Genomic DNA, 22522 nt, shown 5'->3' with positions numbered 1-22522 from the left:
AAAACAATAACTGAGAAAATGACATGAAGGCTCTGTTGACCAGTTTGATGGAAGTATTTCGGATTGCATGTGAAAACCCCACACTGTACCCCAGAAGTGCATTAATGTACATAGTTACAATTCAATTTAAAAAAAAAAAGAGAGAAGGACTCTGGTCATCACACCCCCTTGGCAACATCCGGTGACTATGATAGAGACAGAAACTCAGGGACAGGAATGTGGCATTGGGACTAGTAGGACTGCTTCTGTCTTCTAGTTTGTATGCAATAGCCAATAAGATCATGAGTGCTTCCATCTGTCCCAGCTTAAAACTTGCTGTTAATCCTTTCTCCTTTTTCTCACCACTTCAGTATTTATTTTCTGGGTCTGGGGCCTGAAACCACAAGAAACCAAGGAACCAGTCTTCCTTCCCCTGCCCAGTGACTTGTATCTGGTGGAGCTACCTCTCTCTCCCCTGAGTCACAATTCAGGAAGACAAGGGTTAAAGCTTCACTGGGGATCTAACCACTTGGCTTCTCAGATGGCAATGACCCTCAGAGGGTCTTTCTACTGCTTCTTCCTCCCCTGCCATGGCTGCTGAACTTAGAAGCCTTACCTGTGGCTTCTTGTCCCTCTCCTCCGGGGATGGGTCTGTTTCTCTGTATACAACAGCTTTGGTTACCAGCATATCTGGATGCTGCAATTTGGCCTCCTTGATGGCCAGAGCCAGTGCCTGGTGGAAAAGAACAAAAAGTGAGGAACCACAAATATCAAATATGGGAGAGACTATGGAGAACCACAGGCCCATTAGTGCACAGCTGGGGAAACTGAGGCCCGGGGAGGAGCAAAGTAAAATAGTTAAAGGGAGAGACTAGAGCTCGGGTCTTCTGGATCTTTCTGGCTCCCATTCAATGCCCCTTCTTTGAGGGGTTCTTATCTGAACAGGGTTAGCAAGAAGTGGACACCTTCTCTGCCCATAAGTTAACTATCCACAAGTAACAGAATATACGAAGGATTGGGGACTGGGTGGTGCCACTGGGAATAATGTTCTCTACCCCCATACCTGGTCTTGATCGACATCTTCGTCCCCAGTAATGATGATTCGCTTCTCAATCCTCGTCTCAGAAAATCCTCCTTTCACAGTCTGTGGAGGGAGAGGGAGATGAGGTCACTCTTGGGTGACACAGGCCACAACAGGGCACCTACCCAAAGTCTTGCTCAAGGGCAAGGCTAAGAACCAGCAGTTACTCTTCTCTCCTGACTTCCTTGGTTTTTTCCTCTTCTAATTTTGGGATATCAAACTGCAGATCTTGCCTGGTTGCTGCTACTCCCCCAATTACTCAGCTGCTCCATCTAGGTCTTCCAAGCCCAGCTCCCTGGCTCTGGCTGGCAACGTTCTGCTTCCAGCCTCACAGTTCTGGGCCTTCTGCCTGGTGCTGACCCTTACATGTGTACAGTCCTTGCTCGGCTCACCAGGCTGTGAGCTCTTGAGGGCAGGGCCTGTCTGTATTTGTTCATCTCTGTATCCCTTCCTCCCCAACTCCCTTGCCCATTCTGACCAGGGTGATGCTGAATGCAGATTTGTCAAATGAACACATGAATGAAATGTGAATGGTGACAAAGTTCTATCTTAAATGACTCAGAACGACACTACAAGAGAAAATTGCATTGATGATACTTATGATCTCCAAGGTTTTCTGAAGGTGGGGGGATTGGATGAATTTAGAAGCCAAGGCAGGACCTCATTGTTTGGCATGTTAAAGGAGGGTGGTGGCTGCAGGAAATCCTAGCTGGGGTTAAGAGTGGACAGAAAGAGAAGAGGGCTCCCAGTTGGCAGGCCAGGAGGGATTTTGGGAAGAGCTTTCTGAGCTGTATGTTGTGTGGCATGTAATGTAAAACCTCCTCCCCAAAGAGCTTTCAGAGAAGTCAAATTATTCACTAATGCTTCTGTGAGAGGGGGTTCTTTGTGGGAATACAAAAAAGTACTGAGCCCTGTAGAGGAGTGGGTAGGGGCTGGGACAGAGTCTGTGTGCACAAAGGGCTGGTGCTGCTGACCATACTTCTCTGATGGCTCATCAGAACCGCCAACTCACCCAGGCTCAACCTGGCTCCTTCAGGCTTCTAACCCTTGCTGCCCCCCCTGCCTTCCTCCTACCCACTCAGGCTTGCACTTGTCAACCAGCCTGCCTCTCACCCCTTGTCCTCATGGGCTGAGTCAGGCTGATGCTCTCAGGAAGGCCTCCCTCTTCTAGCCTTTTCTCTTCCCTCCCTACTCCAAGTCCCGTCCTGGTCCAGACCTTCTCCCCAGTCACTCACCACACCTCTCCCTCTTTTCTCCCATCTGCACCTCTGGGTAGACCTAATATGCTCTCCTTAAACCTACTTTCACTGGGTCATTTACTAATTTAAAAACCTTCATGGCTTTCCAATTTCCCTTGAGACTCAGATTCTCCACAATCAAATGTGTCCTGGTATTAGCCTTGTGTGTTCTATATTCTATTTCCCCTTTCCCCCAGTGCAACTGAATTTCTCCATTACATACTCTAGTGTTTCTCACTTCCCCCAAACTTATGGCTGCCTCAAGCTAGCATAAAGCTGACGCTTACTAACATTTGCTCAATAAACAAAAGAATAAGCAAACACGCAGTTTCTGCTCCTGTCTTCTGCTCTGCTTAGAACATCTGCATTTGTCTTCTCCTCCCTCTGAAGTCCTACCTGGCTTCCTAAGACCCTGCTCAAATCCTATTTTTTTTTTTTTCTAGGAAAAGCTTCCTGACTCCTGTGGAGCCTCCTGTACATCATCCCCTCTAAATTCCTCTAGCCCTAAAAGTCTATAAGGCGCAAATGCCATGGTTCACAATTACTTCAAAGGAAAGGGTCTCGTCCCCCCAGTCTGGCTGTCAATGTTGTATGGAAAAGGCCTGTGCTTAGGACGACATGTGACATAGGACAAAGTGCATAGCATTCCAGAAACTGGTGACACTACACATCTTCTTTGCCTGCATTACAAACTGAGAAGCCAAAACAGAGCAACAATAATGACCTCTGTGCCTACAGCCCAGCTGGGGCATGGGGCGCCCTGCTGCTACTCACTTTGGTAACATGGGTGGTGGTGGAGGTTGAGAGGGTTTCCGCAGTGGCGCCGTAGGTGCTGGTGAGGACATCTTTCCCGATGATCTGCAGAATATAACCACCCCCCACCCCAATGTCAGGTAAGGACACTGGGCTCTGCAGGGGAGAGGCTGGGGTGGGGTAGACCAAAGGACCCTGGCAGGGGCCCCAGGAAAGTGATGTTTTGAAGCCAAGATGCTTTGAACCATTAAGAATTCAAGAATACTAGAATCTTCAAAATCTATACCCATAATATTCTCAAACCCTGGAATCTAAGATTCCTAGATCCCATGATTCCTGAGGCCCAGAATCCTAACAACACCCTAAAATTTAAAGATCCTGGAATCTTAGAAGAATACACAGAGGGGTCCAAGATGGAAACAGAGCCCTCCCAATACCTCATCCTGTCATAGCCAGGAACATGCTTTCTCCAGGGCTAGATGATTAGAAAATCAGACTTAGAGAATGAAAGAGCTGGAATAGATCTCACAGTAACAGACTTTGGGATAGCCACTAAGAGAGCCAGGTCCAGAATCCAAGCCTCTGGACTCCTAGCCCATTGCTCTTCCTGGTCAATAAGGACAGCAGATGCAAAAGAGCCATCAAAGGTGCCACCAAGGTGAGGGGCTGCTTCACCCTCGCACTGTCAGTGCTCTGTTTACATGTGAGGGGGAGGGAGGAGGACAACTGGTGAGACTCTGTGGGCATCCAAAAATGGCCCAATTTCTTGCCTCGGAACTTAAAAGGGCATCTTCTGAGCTCAATGCTCACTTGCTGATGGCCAGGCATGGGTCCATGCCCACTTTCTCAGCTTGGAGTCCCCTAGCCTGAGCTGGCCTTGCCCACTTACCGGAGAAAGAGAACGGATTTCCGTGGCCACCGTCTGTGGGCCTGGGATCATGGCAGCTGCCCCCTTCCCGGACTTGAGACTGTTCTCCTGGGGAAACAATAGTGCTCAGATGGCCAGGTCTCGGGTGGGCAGACCCCCAGGATGGCCAGAGCATGTGGCCATGTAGCTCTCATGGCCACAAGGTAGAGCAGCAACAGTGGAAGCAAAGAACTGAAGGCATTATTCAGTTCAGTCTCCTCTCATTCATCCCTTGCTCGCTTGCTCGGTCACTCACTCGCACACTTGCTCATTCAACAAACATTTGGGGAGTGTCTGGTGTGAGGGACACTGTGGTGAACAAAATGTGGGACTGTCTCCAGAAGTGCTCACAAAGAAGTTGAGAGATTCAGACTCACATCCTGGCCCTGCCACCTTCAAACCATGAGACTTGGAGCCGAGCCACTTCTTTACGGGGCTCATGGATGCATCTATAAAAATAGACCCTGCCTCACACATACAGAGGCCTTATGAGGCTAACAGAGAAGAAAGGGCTTTGTAAACTAAATTTGTAGGATAAATCTAGGACCATTAGTTGTCTATTTGGAATATAATAGTAATGGCTATTTTCTGAGTACTTGCCACGGGTAGGCATTATACTAAGGATGTCACATGCATTATCTCAGTTAATCTTCACAACACCTGTAGGAAATAGTTTTTAATATTCCTCTTTCACAGATAAGAAAGTGGAGGGCAAGAGAATGTTAATTTGCTTGTTCAAGTTCCCCAGCCAGTCAGTGATAGAGCTGGAATTGAACTTTAGGTGGTTAGGCACCAAGTCCAACATGTACTTTCTGCACCACTCTGCCCATGGAATTCTTATTCTTAAGCCAGTTCTCCTGGTCTCACCTTGGGTTCTAACTGTTGGATCTTCCTAGAATTGTTCACACATCTGGCCAGGGGACCAGCTACCTGCTTTTACCTCTCATTTTCTGCACTATCCCAGACTCAACCTTGCCTGTGCAGGGACCCAGGATTTTGTCCATTCTGCAGCTCCTCGGGAGACTGACCTGTGCATAGCACTAGATCTGAAACCCTGCCTACCAAAGAGCAGGTGAGGACAGAACTCTGCTACCTTTCCCCTGCCTCTCTCCATGCCTGTCTCCATCTGGGACTTTCAGCGACCTGGTGCTTGGCACTGCACCACAAGGCCTGTTCTCAGATGCACCTACAGTCCAGAACGTGGCCCAGCAAGCAGACCTTCAAAGGGCAGCTTCCAGGTTCCATGCTTCCTCTCTCTTGGCTTAGTAAATGGCTACTAGCCCCTTTGAATCCTAGAGTCATGCTGGACCATTCTTCCCTAAAGCCTCTTATTCTCTCATTGCTGCCTTTCCCAGGGCAAAGCCATGCCTCCACTTTTACACTAAAACAGAGGCCACTACTGGGGACACAGGTCATTCAAAACAAGACACCATCTGCTCTTCCTCGCCTCTCCTGTATCTTGAGCCAGTTCCCTCTCCAGTCTCAAGGATAGGCAGTTCCTCTTTTTGGTCAAGGTAAACATCTCACCTCACCTCCTCCACACTGAAGTTCTTCTTGCTTGCCACCACTCTCTGGGCCACCTCAGCCACTCCAGAGCTTCTGCTGAATCACGCTGAGGCCCAGGTCCCCTATTCCTTCATCTATAGCCCAGGTCTTTTCAAACTGTTTTTCTTTTTTAAAAAACATTCTATAATGCACAGGATTTCAAACCTTTAAAACAATTGTCTCCTAGACATCTTCTTCTGGGAATGTCCCACAGACACCTCAGACTTAGTTCATTTCAAATGGAATTTGCTGCACTAAAGAGCATTTTCCTCTAGTGCAGGTGTGTTCAACCTTTTTTTTCTTTTCTGCCCTACACTGGAAGGGTAAGAGTTGTCCCAGGCCACACATTAAATACACAAACACAAATGAAAGCTTATTAGCAAAAAACAAAAACAAAACAAAAAAAAGGTCTGTGCATATTTTTCGTGATATCTAACACCATAGATAAGCAAAAAAAGTTCTCACAAAATCAGCATGTGGCCCATGGGTCAGGCTGGACACCCCTGCTCTAGTGCTCTCTGTTTACATCAGTTCTCGAATTTGAAGGTCATTACCAGGGGGTCTTGTGAAAACACAGACTGCTGGGCCTCACTCCAGAGTCTTTGAGTCAATAGGTCAAGAGTGAGGTCCAAGAATATGCCTTGCTAACAAGTTCCTGGGACCATACTTTGAGAACTGCTGGCTACTGGGCGTCATCACCAACCCATCTTTCCTCCTCCTGTCCCCTGAATATTCTACCGATGACTAAATCTGTACTTTCCTCCCTCCAGGCATCCCTTAACCCTCACCCCTCCTCAGCATCCACCTCCTTACACTCCAGCCCACCTCTGCCTGGGCACTGGCCTCTAAGCTGGTTCTCTGCCTTCTCTCCCTATCTCCCAGTGGCTCATGGGCCCTATGGGCCCCAGAGCTCAGGAATGCCTCTGTCTTCTTCAGCACTGTGCCTGCCACAGAACTTCACACATTGTAGGTATTCAATAAATACATGTTGAAGGAAGGAAGGAGAAAGGGGAGAGGGGGAGGTAGGAACTTTTGCTCCAGTCCCTGCTCCACACAAGTTGCTAGAATTACCTTTCTAAAACACAGAAACATAGATTTGATGACATCATGCTCCTATTGTAAAAATTTAAGTGATTCCCCATTGTCTGCAGGATGAAGATTGAACTTGGAAGATTGACATTGGGGGCCTTTCAAGGTCTGGCTCAGCCTTCCTTTCCAGCCTCTTTTGCCCCTATTCCTCCTGCACCCACCTGACACCTGGCTTCTGTGACCACTTGTCTATGGTCCAGTACTTCCCTGCCTGTACCTGCTCCTCCCACTGTCTAGAATCCCTCCCCCCAAGGCCTACATCTTAACTTACCCTACAATAATGCCTTCCCCAGCTCCTCCCCGCAGAGGTGTCATCCCATGGCCTCTAGGATAGCATTATTACACTGATCCATGAAGGAAGGAAAGAGATAACAGAAGCTCACATCTACAGACCACTTATTATGTGCCAGGAAGTATTCTCAGTAGAGAACACAGATCCTTCAGTTCATCCTCACATCAACCCTCGGAGGTATGTGCTATTATTGCCCTCTACTCCCATCCCATTTTACAGAAGTAGAAACTGAGGCTTGGAGAGGTTCATGTAACTTGCCCAAGGTCATCCAGCCAAGAAGTAGGAGAGCTGGGCCTTGTTCACCACTGTGTGCCCGGAACCTAAATACGGGGGTGCAGCACATGAAAGGTGCTCACAATGATAATTTGAATGAATGAATCCTAGCAGGAAGTATATTTTCTTTAACTCTGTATCCCCATTCCAAGAAGAGTAGAGACTAATAAATATTTTTGGAACAAATGGATGAATGGATGGATGAATGGATGGATGGATGGATGGATAAATGAATGGTGTAATTGTTTGCTCACCAGAAGGATGAATTTAAATTAGCCTTACAAGCATCCCAATGATACGTGGTGACGGGCTGTAGGAGAGGAGGAGCTGAGTGACCAGGGAAAAGTGTGCAAGCTGGTGACCACTTTGGGTTTACTGATCTCAAACTCTCCATTTATTCAAAACCTACCTGCTGGGTAGTCCCCCCTTCAGGCGTTTGGCAAGAGAAAGCATTTGAAAACAATTTCTTAGCAGTTCAAGAACAATCTGGCTCAGCCCCAGCCCCATGTGGCCAGTGTCCATAATGGTCAGGAGAAGGCAGCAGAGTAGAGTGGTTGGGGTGAAAGTGTGGCTTCTGGTGTCAGAGTGCCTAGGATTAACCTGGCACTACCACTTATTGGTTATGTGACCTTGGGTAAGCCACTTTACCTCTCTGAACTTCAGTTTCCTCATCTATAAAGGATGTAGAAGAAAGAGCATCTACCTCACAGTCTCTGTGAAGACCCAGTGAGATAATCCATTCCAAACTCTCAGCACACTGCCTAGAACCATAAGCTATGTGCCGAATACTCTCTGATCTGTTTCATCATTAAAGGATTTAATGTTATTGGAGTCTCTTAGAAAACTGCAGAATGAGGATTATTGGCATTATACAGATGAGAACACCTGGGGCCAAGGACTATCCTTCATGGGTCAGTCAGCAAATGGGTAGCAGAAACACAAGATCCCTCAGGAGGTGGCCCAAAATTCTGAGTTTCCAATTCAAGTTCACTGCACGCCATCTTCTGACCAAGGCAAGGAAGTGGTCCAAGACTCGAGAAAATGTACAGCCACCAGGATGGGCCAACAGGAACTCTCAGGCACAGAGTTCAGACTAGAGGTGAGATTTGCCAGTAGGATCTTAATTTTTTTTATTTTTTAAGTGACAGAGTCTTTCTCTGTCACCAGACTGGAGTGGAGTGGCATGATCATAGCTTTACTGTAACCTTGAATTCTTAGGCCCAGGTGATCCCTCTGCCTCGGCCTCCTAAGTAGATGGGACCACAGGGATACACCACCATGCTCAGCCACACCAGTGGAATCTTGATATGAGATGAGATTCATGTGTGCCAATAACCAAATAGTCCCACCCTCCCTCATCTCATCCCATGGCTGAGATGGTCCAGATAAATGAGGCTCCAAGATTCCATCCCTTACATTATTTGGAAAACTGAGGTCTGACTGTATGTCCTGTGCAACTAAGGTACCAGACAGTAACATCTGACTAATGCAGTGAGGGCAGCTGAGGACTTCCTGAAGCAGCCAGGCAAGGTTAGCTTATTATCTGGCTGTTTTGAGAAAGGCAAAGGGACCAGTCCAAGAGCGAGGCCTTCCAGTTTCTGCTTACCATGGTGGTTGATATGGTCTCTGTGGTGATGGAGGGGGTGGTAGTTATGAACTCCTTCCCCACCGAGGCACTCCCATCAACCTGCTGGCCAGAGGAGGTATCATTAGAGATAGAGCCAGATACACCCATGGCATCTGTCACCTAGCATCACAGCATTTCCAGTTACAAAGTGATAGGCTGTGAGAGTGGGCATTACTACGGTGGTCCACGTGTAAATCAAATTACAGAGGGGCCTCACAGACTTTCCATTTCATTTCACCCATTTAATTTGACAAAGAAAAAATAATCTTAGATGACTAGACAAATTCTATCCAACCTTTGACCCAGTAATCCCTAGGAAGTTACTCTTTAGATAGAAACTTTGAAAAGTACACTAAGAAATATCACTAGACAAAAACAACCACAGGTCCCATCAATGGGAAATGGCAAAATAAATTAGGATTCACCTTCTGAGTGAGACTAAGTAGAGTAAGGTAGGTCTGTCTAGACAAAAAGGAGTAAGCCCTTCAAATTATTATTATTGTTCTTATTCTCAGGTTAGTATCCAAATCGCACAGGCTCGTGACTGCAGGTAACTTTATTTTTGGCCCTAGGTCAGGTCTCCCAAAGAGTTGAAAAAATTGTTAAGGAATTAAAAAAGGTACGGTATAAAAAATTATTTTTTAAAAAAAAGAATTAAAAAAGGTAAGGTATAAAAGAGAATGCTTGCTTTTGTGTAAATTTTTTAAGTATATAGAGATGTAGGTATCTGTGTTGGAATCTGCATAAATTTTTTTCTGGGACATATCCTAACAAAGATTTCATTTTGTTCTGTTTGAATATTATAATTGTCAACACATTCTTTGTTGTTTTGTTTTGATATCAGTAAGGGTTACTAGATTGTGGATCTCCTTCAAGCAGTTTGAAAACCAAGGTCCTAATCTACTAGCCATTAGTCCTCCCAATACTCCCAGGAAAAAGGGGGATTCAGGATCATTCTCACTTTTATAAATGGGAAAATTGAGACTTTAGGAGGTATAGTGTGTCTAGAACAAGAACCTGCTCCAACCCCTGACCCTCACAGCTCAGAGAGACATCAAGATTAGAATGAGGGTTCTAGGAAAGCCAAGGTGGGAAAGGTGGCCAACGGGCTTGGACATAGCAGTGGGGACTCCACCTCCAAATGCTGGATACCTATGCTCAGAGTACATTGGAAGGTGCAGGTTACCTGTGTGTGATCCACAGTGCTGACTCTGGTCTGCAGTACAGCCTCTGGCTCAATCTTCTTTCTAATGGCCAGACTGCTGACAGTCATGGTTTCCGTTTTCACGGGCTGTAGGGAGATGAGGGAGAATGTTCCGTAACTCAAGCTCCAGCATGATTCCTGTTCACAGGCAACTGTGGTGTAGGGTCATCAGGTTATCTCCTACCACCACAGCTGGCCAAAAGTCTGAAAGGACATGCAGGTCAGGGTGAAAGAGGTATGGTATTATATCACAGATAAACAGCCTGAGAGCCAGAATTAGCACCAGGAGGGCCTGCCCCACATCCCTATACCATATAAATTCATGGTAGTTGCATGCTGCCATTAGGAGAACATTAACTATTCCATTAATTTACTATGTTCTAGGCCCCACACTAAGTGTTTCCCTTACATACATGAGTGCCTGAACCCTGGAAGACTTCAATGACCTCCCAACTACTTCAGCTGAACTCTTTTAGAATAGGAGCCATACATGCTTAAGCTGCGGTTCTCAACCTGTATGTCACAATCAATGCAAATACATCCTGCATATCGGATATTTACATTATGATTCATAACAGTAGCAAAATTACAGTTATGAAGTAGCAACAAACACAATTTTATGGTTGGGGGTCACTACAACATGAGGAACTGTATTAAAGGGTCGCGGCATTAGGAAGGTTGAGAACCACTGTGCTTAAGGCTTCCAGAGGGCCAGGCAGGAGATGTGCATGAGTGAAGCAGGCTCCCTGAGGACTGGGGTGAAATGGAAAGCATGTGGGATGCCACTCAGGTTTGCCCAGCTGTGACCATGGCCTCTGAGTGACTGTCTGAGTTTTTTAAAAAGTATAAGAAAATCCTAGATTTTATATCCAATGTCCTGATTTTTAAACCAGAGTCAAAGAAAATCCATCTGTTGGCCAGATTTGGCCTGGGGCCACCAGTTTACAGCCTTGACTCTAGAAGTCTAGAGTCCTCCGCTGGGCCTAATTCATGACCACACTCACTATAGGTGTTAACATATGAGAGCTAACTTGTCATCTGGTTGGAGGGGTGATGGTGAGGGGGATTCTTATAGGGGGTTAGAACCCTGCAATCCAGCCATTTATTCACCTAATCATTTGTTAGTACCTAGTATATGACAGGTGGGGAGCTGCCACCTGTCGGGAAAGCAGGCCTGTCTGCCACTCACCGGGTCATGCTGGAGCAGAAGCATTACAGAATAAAGGGGGTGTGCAGGAAATATTTCCACCCAGAGTGGTCAGGAAACCCTTTGCTAGGGCAATGACATCTGAACTTTGTCCTGAACTTGATAGTTTTGCAAGGCACAGAAAGGGAGAAATAAAACCTTCTACCCAGAGAGTAGAGTCCAGATGACACGCTTATATTTCAATGCCTGAAAAGTGGGGAGAGAGGCTAGGGCTAAAAGAGATGAGGGGGCAAAGAAATGACGTGGGCAGAGATGTGTCACATCTTAGAAAGATCCCTTTGCAGCTCTGTAGAGGAGGGCCACAAAGTGGAGAGGCCCAGACAGAGTCTGTCCTTCCTCAGTGGCCATATTTTCTCTTCTCCAGGAGTCCCCATTGCCACCCTGAGACTCCAGGGCCAGAAGGATTTAAACTGCTGCCCCTTCCTCAGGAAGCCCAGGCCCCTAGGAGATGAGCCAGGATCAGAAAAAACCATTCAACTTTCAGACCAGGCTTCAGGAGCCCCTGAGAATTCACAGACACATGCTCTCTGCAGGTGCCATGCAACATGGGCAAGGGGAGGAGGAGTCAAGTAAGACCAGACTGTCCATCATCGCTTGACCTTAGCAAGCGATGGGGTCGCAAGGTTAAAACGCCAAGGAACACATGTTAGGGGTAAACTGACAAGGCAAACATGCGAGTGCAGAACCATGCTGCTCTGCATGGGGCAGTCATGCAACACGAGACAGAGCTTCGGGCTGCAGGCCGGCTGGCAGTCTTCTCACAGGTGGCCCAGGGCCTTCTGAGCATGCACTGCCCAGTGGGCTGGGTCTCGATGAAGCTCCACCATACCTCAAACTGGGGCATATCTGGGGTGGAGCAGGCCCCTCGATCTGGGCTGTCCTCAACGCCCCCAGATTCATCATCCTGGCTGGGGGGCCCCTTGCTGAGGTCCCGGGAGAACACCAGGCCTTCTGTTTCTGAGTCGCTTTTGTCTCGGTCGAGCTCAGGAAGGCTGCGGGAGAAGTCTTCAAAGGCGCTGCCGTGGTAGTCACCAATAACTGTGAAGTCCACCTCAGCCTCCAGGCTGGACGTGGAGCTGACCGTGATGCTGGAACACTTGCGCTCAATGGCCAGGTGGTTGTCCTTCAGGAACACCGCATCCCTCTCCTGGTCCTGGTCCTCATCTCCTGTGTCACTCTCGGGGGCCCGGGGACGTGGTGGTTTGACTTTCTCCTCCGAGCCCTCCCTCAGCCCTGCTCTCTATGGCCAGATAAAATCAAAGGAGTAGGGATGTGGGGTAGGGAGAGAGAAAGAGAAAAAGAAATCAAGATGGTGAATTCAGAAGAAATCTTGGAGCTGTCGACATCCTGATGGAAGAGCAGGTCAGGAAATGAAAAACACTTCCAGGAAAGATTCTTTTAAAACACAACAAACTTTAAAAAAACAAAACAAAAATCCAAAACTTCTCAAGAGCGGGGATGCTCCTTTCTGATGGTCTCACACTGATGGCAAAGCAAGTGTAAAGCAAACACCCTGCCAGTAAGCCCTGGACAGGAGGCTCCACCCAGAGTTTGGATCTAGAAGCTTATCAGAAGCAGCACTGTGCGAAAAGCAGGGATAGAAGCCTGGACCTCAGGCCCATCAGTGCAGGTGGGCATTGAGAAACAGAAACCCAAGAGGGAGACCCGAGGATTCAGGAAAACCCAGGAAGGGAAGGCAGAGAGGCTGGAGCCCAGAGCTTTGAGAAACAAAGAGGAAGCCAACACAGTTTGTCAATTCCACTGAGTCTCCGTGGGAGGGATAAGCATCAAATAGAGGGAGGAAGGATACAGGGTTGGGTCCCTTGAGGACCAGCTTCCTGGGAGCCGGGGGCTACATCAGTTCCACCCTGAGCTCTACGAGTGGACCACAGGCAAGTCATGGAGAGGAGGCTCTGCCTCATCAGTGTAATTGACAACAGAAGGCCAAGGCAGTGCCTGGGGGAACCAGCAACTCTTGTTGTCCATCATACATACCTCTCAACTGGCCTGTCAGGGATTAAACACCACACACATTTTTGGCTGGTGCATGACATTCTTTTTTAAGACCAATCTAACACCCACGAAATATTTTTTAAAAATGTGGCTTCAGATTTCTATGGCTTCAGTGAGCTTAGAGATTCACTTGCTGAAGGAGCCTCCATTTAACCAGTTTCTGGAAGGCTGAGAGGTGTGAGGAATACATTCCAGACAAGCCAGAGTTGAGCAGCCACAAGAGGTGCTGCCAGAGCAGGTGGGAATCTAAGGCGGCGCTGCACCCTGACTGGGTGAAGATGACTGGGTCATCAGGGCACAGAGGGACTGCAGAGACCTGAGGGCCCGAGGGGCTGGCGAATTTCAGGCGCCCCCCCTTTCCAGGGGTGTTCGCTGCTAAGCTGGTGAAGTGCTTCTCTTCCCTGACCGCATCTCCGGATTTGTTCTGGATTAGAGAAAATAGTTAGTCTTAAGGAGGCAGAAAGAAATCTGGCACTGGGACTGAGAGGGAACTAAAAGCGAATGATAGAAACCTCTGGACTGTCAGCTTCCCCAAGGCAGGAGAACCAGGGATGGGACAGGATGAAGAAAGATCATTGGACAAGCCAAGCAAGATAGGTAGGAACCCAGCAGGTGGGAGCAGCAAGGCAAAGCTCATGTGTTATTTGCTGGTAGTGGTGCTACCTTCTCCACAGGGAACGTGTGACTCTCTGGGCACCAAGTCACAGCAAAAGCTGAGGTTGTTTGTGGCCAAGCTAAGATAGGTCAAGCAGATAAACTCATCATTTGGCCTGAACTACACGCAGTCCTGTTTGGGGAAAAGAACTCTTAGGGATGGGTAAGCAGCCTCTGATTGCAGTAATGATGAGGGCGACTGAAACATGCTCCTAAGAACTACATAGCATGCAGCCAGCCCCCATGGGCAGCGGGCAGCGGTGGGGGCTCACATGGCCAGTTACCCCAGTAGCTTCCTCCAGCGTGGTTTCACAGCCTGAATCAGGGGACATGAGCTCTAGTTCTGTGTGTCCTTCCTCGCAGGATGCAGTGGAAATGCCCTCCCCGAAGTGTCTGGAAGCCACAGGCATCCCTGGGGAATGTGTAGCTTTGGGGCTGGTAAAGTCCCCTGGGGGCTGGGGTTGGACAAAGCCCAGGTCTAAAAGCTTATTTCGCTGTTGCTCTACCTGTCCCATGGGGAGCTCTGAAGACAGCTCATTTGAAAGGGCTCTTGTTTCACCCTGACTTGTTTTGCGAGTTTCAGCTCCCTGGGTCTCAAATATCCGAATTTTGTTGGCCACTGAGGTCTTGCTAATATCTTCCAGGGAGCCCTCTTGGCCACCGGCCTGGAAACAGGTCATCTCCTTTTGCTTCTCCAGGGGCTTGGCCCCCTCAGCATCTTCGAGGACAACTCTGTGCTTTCTGCTGGTGATGGGAGGTACCCTGCGCTCACCTCCTGTGTCAATAAACCCTATACGGTCCTTAGGTTCTGGGCTCTCTCTAAGAAGATGGACATGTTTGAGAAATACAGAGGTCTGTTCTCCAAGGGGATTCTTGAGCTCCGAAGGCTTCCCTGACCCATGAGGCACTAGGCTTGGAAACGTTTCCTCCAGAGCTTCCAAAGCCTCCAAGTGACCAGGAGAGGCTGGCAGGGGGATGATCACCTCCATGTGAGGAAAGGCTGAGGCCTTGTGGTCCTCCATCCCAGGTCTTCCTGTCTGGGTGTGACCTACTCCCCTCTCTTTGGACAGGAGGTTGCCTCTGTCTGGTTTGGCTGGCTTCCTGACATTTGGAGGGATGGTCCACGGAAGGGTGCAGGCCTGGGTGTTTGGATGCACAACCTCTCTTCTATCAAGTGACTGGTTCTTCAATCCTGCTGCAAGACTTTTCTCAGCCTTTCCTGGCAAATCTCCACTCACAGAGCCTTCTACCTCTTTAGTTGCACTGGGTGTTTCGTGGATAAACTCCCCTTCTACCCTCCACTGGGCTTCTTCCCAGTCCTCAGCAAATGTCGGCCCCAGAGAGGGTCTCTTCAGGTCCTTTGGTCTTTCATGACTCTTGGGTGGCTTTCCCCCTTCCTCTGAGGAAGCTGTGTGGGCTTCATCCCTGTTCCTGCTGGAAGCTGTGGCAGAACTCCGTGGGTCTGAGGAATTCAGCTCTAGTCTGGTCTCATCCCCAGGAGGAGCATCTAGATGCTCTTCTCTCTCCTCTAGGGGCGGAGGGAGAGCTTGGTCTTCTGGGTCTTTCTCTCCATAGCTTAAATAGAAGCTCCTCTCTCCAAAGGAGGTATCAGTTTCATCACTTGAGTCAGCTCTGGCTTCTACATGGGCTGGATCCAATAGAAACGACTGGAGTCCTCCTTTGTCTGAGGCTGGAGAGGGGATGTCCACCTCTGCTAGCCTGGTCCCTGGTGCAGTGGGTCCCCCACAGGTCTGGAGTTCCTCCAGCCCCTTCTTTAGCTCTGCTCGGCTTTCCAGCTGGCCATCTGAGATGCAGCGGTTCCTGATGGCTGCCTTCCTGGTATCCACCCTGAGCTCAGTACCCTCTACAGATTTATCTGCCAATATGCCACCTGCAGACAGAGCAGCTCCTCTTGGGCCTCCCTTGACCCAGGGGCTTTCTTCCCACACTGATTCAAAGTCTTCAGGACTTGCGATCATTCTCCCTCGCTGCTGGGTATTTGTTCTTCTGGTTCCCACCATTTCTTCCGTGGCTACTTCAACTTTGAATTTGTCCACCAGAACGTCTACCTTGGAGAGTCTGCCATCAGCAAGGATATCAGCAAGGCCTGCCTCACCTTCTTCCTGCTGCGTGGGAGCCACTTTTAGGAGACAGAGTTCTTCTGGCCTAGTGTACTTTCTTTCTATAAATACCCAATGCTCTGAACCCTGTGTTTCAATTGGAGCAAGAAGAGTTAACATGAAATATCAGCCACTGGGAGAATGGGCCACTTTTTCCCTCTGTAAGAAGGGACTAATCTACCACTGGAAGGTTTGACTCTGGGATGGCATGTCCCCAAAACTGGCTGAGGACAGGAAGGCATGACAATGCCAGCTATTCTCATCACAGCTACTCTCTCCAGAACTTGACAATTATTGACTCTCTTCAAACACTGCCCCCAACTCAATCAAATGGAATGGGGTCTCAAGCCCTCCTCATGTTAACCACAGAGAAATGGAGATCCATAGATGGGCCAAGACTCTTCCTCTTTTAATACAACTGCTACTGTCAGAGGGGAAAGTAGTTTACATCACACAGCATCTTTGAATGTTAGAGCCAAAAGAACTCTTTAAGACATCCAATCTAATATCCTTATTATGTAAATAGGGAAACTGAGGCCTAGAGAAGGTCAGCAACTCACCCGAAGTCACAGTTGGCTGACAGTAAAGTCAAGAAAAGACGCCTGACTTTGAGGCCTGAGATGTTTTTGCTGATTTATGTCACACCTAGGAGTATGAGTACCAACTATGATCACAAGTTGAAGGGAAGCACTGAGTTCCACAGGCCACAGCCTGAAATCTGTCCTTTCTTTCTACAAGAGCTCCTGGGAAGAAAACAGATTAGGAGCAAATATTTGAAATGGCTGGGTTAGTGCCAGTCACCAGAATGGCTTAAACAGCTTGACCATTGCAGTGTTTAATCCAAAAGAAACAAATACCAAAGCCCATCCCCTGGAGAATTCTAATAAAAACGATAGAATGGGTAGAAAAGGACTGACCAGGATGCATCAAGGGAACGTGAGATCTAAGGAGCTAAGCATCATCATGAGTCAAAGGCACCGAGAGTACAGCATGCTGTCAGTGAAATGGCCCTCTACCTCCTCCAAGACTTCTTCCAACAATGCATAGGATGGAGTAACAGAATGGACTTCTAGAATCATTATAAAAGCAGGAAGGTCATTAGGTTTTTAATCTTCCTGTGGTCACAGAATACTTTCTTCCCAGAAAACGTTAGTGGAAGTATAGTATGGGACACCAACACAGAGCTTCCTAGTGAAGCTGGGGGTGCCAGCTGCCCTCATACCCTGAGGCAGCACCCTCTGGTGAAATCCCTGCTCTGACTAGAGCCCTCCTGAAACAAATTTGGAAACTGAGGCCCAGAGAAGACAAGCCCCTTGCCCAACACAGCGAGGTGTTGGCAAAGGCAGCCTAGAATGTGGCCTCTGACTCCAAATTCTGTGAAGTATGTCCTTCCCCACTCTACTCTGACCACCTCCATGTTAAGAGGTGCCCCAAAACTGCTCTCAGCAATAGGAGGGGGAAGGTTTCTATGACCCTGGGGTCCTTTTAGGTTAAGATGTGGCAGGGAATCTGTTAGTCCTAACCTACTGGGAGGAGTCTTTCAGAGCCTGTAATATCTGAAGAATTCTGAAGGACCAAGAGAACACTGTAAACTCTTTTCTCCCACTCCACTTAGCAAAATCTCCCCGGGCACCTTTTTCCCTCTGTAAGAAGGGACTAATCTACCACTGGAAGAATCAGGGAAAATCTTGCCAATGGGAAAGAGAGATCAAAGGAATGGGAAGGTCCAGGTGAAGTCTGGAGTAGGTTTCTGAGCTTTTATTTCAGATTACTGGATCGTCCCAGAGTGAAGTGCTTCCAGAGTATACAGAAGCCAGGGCTCCTTTCTCATCTCCTTGGCAAGCAGGTTCCTTTAGCTGCTTCCATTTCTGCTTATACTGACTTCATCAGCATAGCAATGATGGCCAAAGCTGGTCAATGAAGCCCCTTCTGGAACATTCCAGCTCCAATTCTAACTAGCAAGTAGGCTAGAGATAAGAGTGTGTAGGGCAGGAGCTGGCTCAGAATGAAAAGAAAGACTCTACAAGAAGAAAAAGGGAAACATGGAGAGGCATTTAGTTACTATTTGCCAAGCAATGCAGCCCTTTGGCTAAGTTATTAAATTTAATCCATTCTGTGAAGCATGTATTGTTATCCTTATTTTAAAAAGGGAAACTGAAGCTTCCAGAGGTGAGGGGACTTGCGCAAGATCTCAGAGTGAGCAGTGGGGGAGGAAGGGGTTCTGTTTCTAACAAGCAAAATACAGGCACGTAGGAATCTGAAAAGACAAAGGAGATAGAAAAAAAAAAAAAGAAAGCAAAAGTTCCTTGGCACCAAAGCACTGGTGGAATCACCCCTGGTCTTAGGAGTTGGTCTGAAAGTCATTCTGACGCGATTCACAAGACGGGATAATGTAAGAGTTGCCCCAGATTGCAGCAGTCCTGCAGCCCTTCTCTCCCCAAAGCCAAGGGACCTTCAGTGCCTTGCTCAGAGTGCCCCTGCCATCAGTGGTAGGGGCACTGCACCAGAGAAGCTATGCAACAGAAGCCAGCAGAGGTGGAGCCATTTCTGCTCCCACACAGGCAAGAAGGAACTCTCTAACTAGGCAGCACTGCTGACTTCAGGCTGCTCAGGCTCCAGCTGGAGCTGTGGTCCACATTTTGGACCCCATCCTTTATAGGAGAAAGAGACTTAGTGTGAGAACCCCTCTAGAAAGTGTGAGAACCCCTCTAGAAAGCGGGTCCTGGGAGAAAATGCAAAGATAGCAAGGATGTTTAGGGGGAGGGGAGGTGTTTAGCTCTCTGAAGTACTGGCCTGGTGGAGATGCAGAATAGATCTTTGGATGCCGCAAGACAGAACAAAGCCCACAGCTGATTTAGAAGGGTAGGTTTTAATTCAAAACAAAAACTTCACAATAGTTGACTAAGGACAAAATAGACTGCTGTCAAGGACAGTGAGAGCCCACTGAGGAAGAGGCTGGGTGGACAGTTTGCAGGGATAATAGTGAAGAGTGTGAAGTAATAGTAATAGTAAAAGTGAAGAGTGTGAAGCTCCCAGCATGGGCATCTGTCCTTGGTTCTAGCAGCATCTCTGTGCTCCATGACATCACTATGTCCCTAGCTTTGGGATGCTACTGACTTCTATGTTACTTTCCCCAGGAAAAAGTACTTACATTTTTGTTTTTATTTTTACATTGAGGAAAAAAAAACTCACGGAGTAGAAATGTGATTACACTCACGTCTTTCTCACATGTGCAGCAGCTACAAAAGTTTTCTCTGATAAATGAGAAACGTGTATGACCTCATACATACACAATGCCAAAAGAGGAGGGTCAGGTATCAGGGAGAAAAAATTTTTGCCCAGATGATTGGTTAGTACCTTCCAACCCTGTCAGTATATGAAATCCCAGCAGGAAGGAGAGTATAGCCTCCTGCTGCTGAGCCAGGATCTCATCATGGAGCCCTCAACATGCTGCCATCATGGGCATAGTTGCAAAGCCTTCCTCATTTAGAACATGTGCCTAACCAATATCTACATAACCCCAAATATACTTCTTAGAGAAAGATGTCCACATTTGCCTGCATGGAGACCCTGAAAGACCCAAGCTCCAGGGGAGTTTAGAGAGGATGGAGGGAGGGTATGGATGGGATAGTATGCCCTATCTAGCCACTGCTGGACCTTATCCAGGCTTCTGAACAGAGACAAGACCTTAGGGCAGAAGGCATTTGGGTACTATCACCCTGATCCCAGGCTTAAAAGTCAGACTCTGCCTCTAGCATCACCTGCCTCACCAGGGCCTCAGAGACAGAGATCATTTCTGCCTCCCCTTCAAAGCCAGAGGTGATTCCAGCTGTTCTGTCTTCCCATAATGGTTGCAGTCCTGTCCCTCCTGAGAAAATGGATGAGGGAGAGGCTGGCCCTTTATGGATCCCCGGGATGAGGATGCTTGCTTGTCACAGCATGAGGACAGCATGGGCTACCTGCTCCCATCTGTATGGCAGAATCTGGTCCATTCCCCTCACCCCAGAGAAAGGGTTTTCTTAAGACCACAAAGAGTGGTTCTTGGAGGCCCCAGGAGGAAGAGACACAGGAAGGTGAAGACAGTAACCTCAGGAGACGCTGCGAGGCTTTTCTGAGTGAACACTTCCAAGCCTGCGGCTGCTCCAGACTCAGGTACCAAATCCTGCTGAGAGGTGTCCTGGGTCCTCTGGGACTGCAGGGGAAGCCCAGGGCCAGAGGATAGGGAAAGAGGGAGGAAGGGAAGGAGAGACAGAGGGAGGAAGGGAAGGAAAGACAGAGACAGGAAGAGAGGGAGAGAGAGAGAAAGCAGGAGAAACACACACAGAAAGTCTTTAAATAGCCCAGCTTCATAAATGTCACATCTTCGTATCTATGGATTAGTTTAGGAAGGAGCCTCTCCATGGGTGACATAGAGTGGGACTGCCCTCTGAGCCATTTAGAGGAGGGAGGCCCATGGTCAGCTGCTAGCCAGTACTAAGGGCCTTTCCCTCATAGCCTGCCCACTCTCATCCAGTTTTTGGAGCCAGACGATTTCATAGCTCCTTTTAAAAATTTATCTTTGAAACTAAAACCTGGGTTTGGCACATGGGAACAGTTAAAGTTCCCACTGTTTTCCCCTTGGCCAAGATAGGGTCCAACAATATATAAAAGAGCTGTTAGGGATTCTGGACAATATGGGATGTCTGTAGGACAGCCCCCACAAAACCCATATTTGGATCAGGGATTCTTGTTACCATCAGCAATACCCTCAGGCCTGTTAAACACTTTCCAGCTGACAAAGTGCTTTTATATTCATGATTTCATTCTGCCTTCCCAACAACCTTATGGAATGGCATTTTGGTTCCCCTCTAGGTGGACTGAGGCTCAGAAAGGGTCTAGTCAATCTTTGTCTATAGCATTTTCCTATCTCCTGAATCTTCGAGGGCCACCTAAATGTCACAGGGACCTGTAAGCCAGCTCGAAATGGCCCATCACTCCAATGTGAGCCCCTGGACTGTAATTCTTTCCAGCTGTGGACTATACTTCTTGGGGCTGAGGGCCTGGGGCTGGTGGAATAGACTACTTTTTAGTGAGACCCATCTTCTAGTAGTTCTAGCTATCACCAGCAGGTGGGGCACACCCCAAGCCAGGATGCTCTGAGACACCCAGAGCTCCAGACCCCTGACCACCAGGACTCATCCTTTCCCTCTCTTGGGAATCTGACCCACAGCCAAGCCAAGACCTAGCTCCCATGAGGACTGTTTAGAGGCTACTCTGTAGGGCAGGAGGTAGGTATGGGAGAGGGTGCTGTTCACTGGATCACTAGACCAGCACCAGAGGTCCAGTCCAGGGTCTTGATTGTACCATAGGTGACCACAGAAATCCTCAGAAGATGCAGAGGTTTGCCCTTCCTCCATGGCACCAGCCTTAAAGGCCGCAAAAGCATCCCTCCAGTTTTGTGATGCACCAGCCAGGGAGCCACCACAGTGTAGCTGTCCCTGAGCTTATGCCAAACCAGGCAAAGCCCTCTGTTATCTAGCAGGTTCAGGCTATGAGTAGTTCTGATTCAATCAAATGCTCTGCTAACTAGATCATGGCTGCATCACCAATTTTCAAAGCATTAGAGGACAGCACACACACAATTGACTCTATACCTGGCCTTTACATGATTTGGTTTTGCTCCTAGGCAGCTGTGATTTAATAGCAAATGCAGTAGCCTAGGACACAAGAAAATTGGATTCTGACTCTTCTTCTATGAGCTAAACTGAACAAGGCCATTCTCTTTCTGGGTCTCAGTGCCCCTATCTGCAAAATGAAGGTTCCAAGCAGCTTCCAAGAGTTCTTCCAACTTTTAAAGGATTCTGATTCAAAGTTAACCACCTACTTAGAAAAGTCCCAGGATTTTAAAAATGAAACAATAAGTAACTCACATTGAGTGTTTTTTTTTTTTTTTTTTTGAGACAGAGCCTCAAGCTGTCGCCCTGGGTAGGGTGTCATGGCATCATAGCTCACAGCAACCTCCAACTCCTGGGCTCAAGCAACTTGCCTCAGCCTCCCAAGTAGCTGGGACCACAGACACCCACCACAACACCTGGCTATTTTTTTGTTGTTGTTGTTGGTTTCAGCCATTATTGTTTGGCGGGCTCAGGCAGAATTCGAACCCGTCACCTTAGGTATATGTGGCTGGCGTCTTAGCCACTTGAGCCATAGCTGCCGAGCCTCACATTGAGTATTGAGATACTCTCATCCTTCCACCTGTGTTATCTCACATCCCTACAAAGTAGGTACTTTTAATATCTCTACCTAATGCAACTCACAGAGCTTAAGTAATAAGTTTAGAGTCGCTCAGCTAGCAACAGAGCCAGAATTCAAACCAGGCAGTTGAAGTCTAGACCACAAATGAGTTTGAGACCAGTAAGCAACAGCTCTAGAGAGAAAACACCTGAGTACAAACTGGGGTAAATATTGCCAAGATTTAGCAAGGACTAAAAATAATAGCTTGCAAATATAAATAACAGCAATTCCCCAAATTTTATCTTCATCTCTTTTTCTTTTTTTTTT

The 22522-nt window shown here is 47.9% G+C and overlaps 1 protein-coding gene across 6 annotated transcripts in view; it reads right to left on the bottom strand.

The window, feature by feature from the left end:
- EPB41L1 (erythrocyte membrane protein band 4.1 like 1) overlaps positions 1 to 22522 on the bottom strand; it is a 114286-nt gene that overhangs the window by 9717 nt on the left and 82047 nt on the right. For 2 of the 6 annotated variants that reach the window (XM_023512190.1, XM_023512191.1), the window contains exons 14-20: positions 12025 to 12435; positions 9971 to 10075; positions 8764 to 8844; positions 3941 to 4027; positions 3073 to 3156; positions 1043 to 1123; positions 596 to 712 (exon numbers count right to left, since the gene is read on the bottom strand). In XM_023512190.1, the coding sequence (XP_023367958.1) occupies positions 596 to 712; positions 1043 to 1123; positions 3073 to 3156; positions 3941 to 4027; positions 8764 to 8844; positions 9971 to 10075; positions 12025 to 12435 (966 nt within the window). Of the gene's footprint in view, positions 1 to 595; positions 713 to 1042; positions 1124 to 3072; positions 3157 to 3940; positions 4028 to 8763; positions 8848 to 9970; positions 10076 to 12024; positions 12436 to 22522 lie in introns of all 6 variants that reach the window. The other 4 variants (XM_023512189.1, XM_012804171.2, XM_012804172.2 and 1 more) reach the window with 4 other exon arrangements.

The sequence above is a fragment of the Otolemur garnettii genome, unplaced genomic scaffold, assembly GCF_000181295.1.
Source record: "Otolemur garnettii isolate 467f Iridium unplaced genomic scaffold, OtoGar3 scaffold00025, whole genome shotgun sequence".
NCBI classification, from domain to species: domain Eukaryota; kingdom Metazoa; phylum Chordata; class Mammalia; order Primates; family Galagidae; genus Otolemur; species Otolemur garnettii.
Note: the sequence above shows the minus strand (reverse complement) of the source record. Positions and strands in the feature narration are given on the sequence as shown.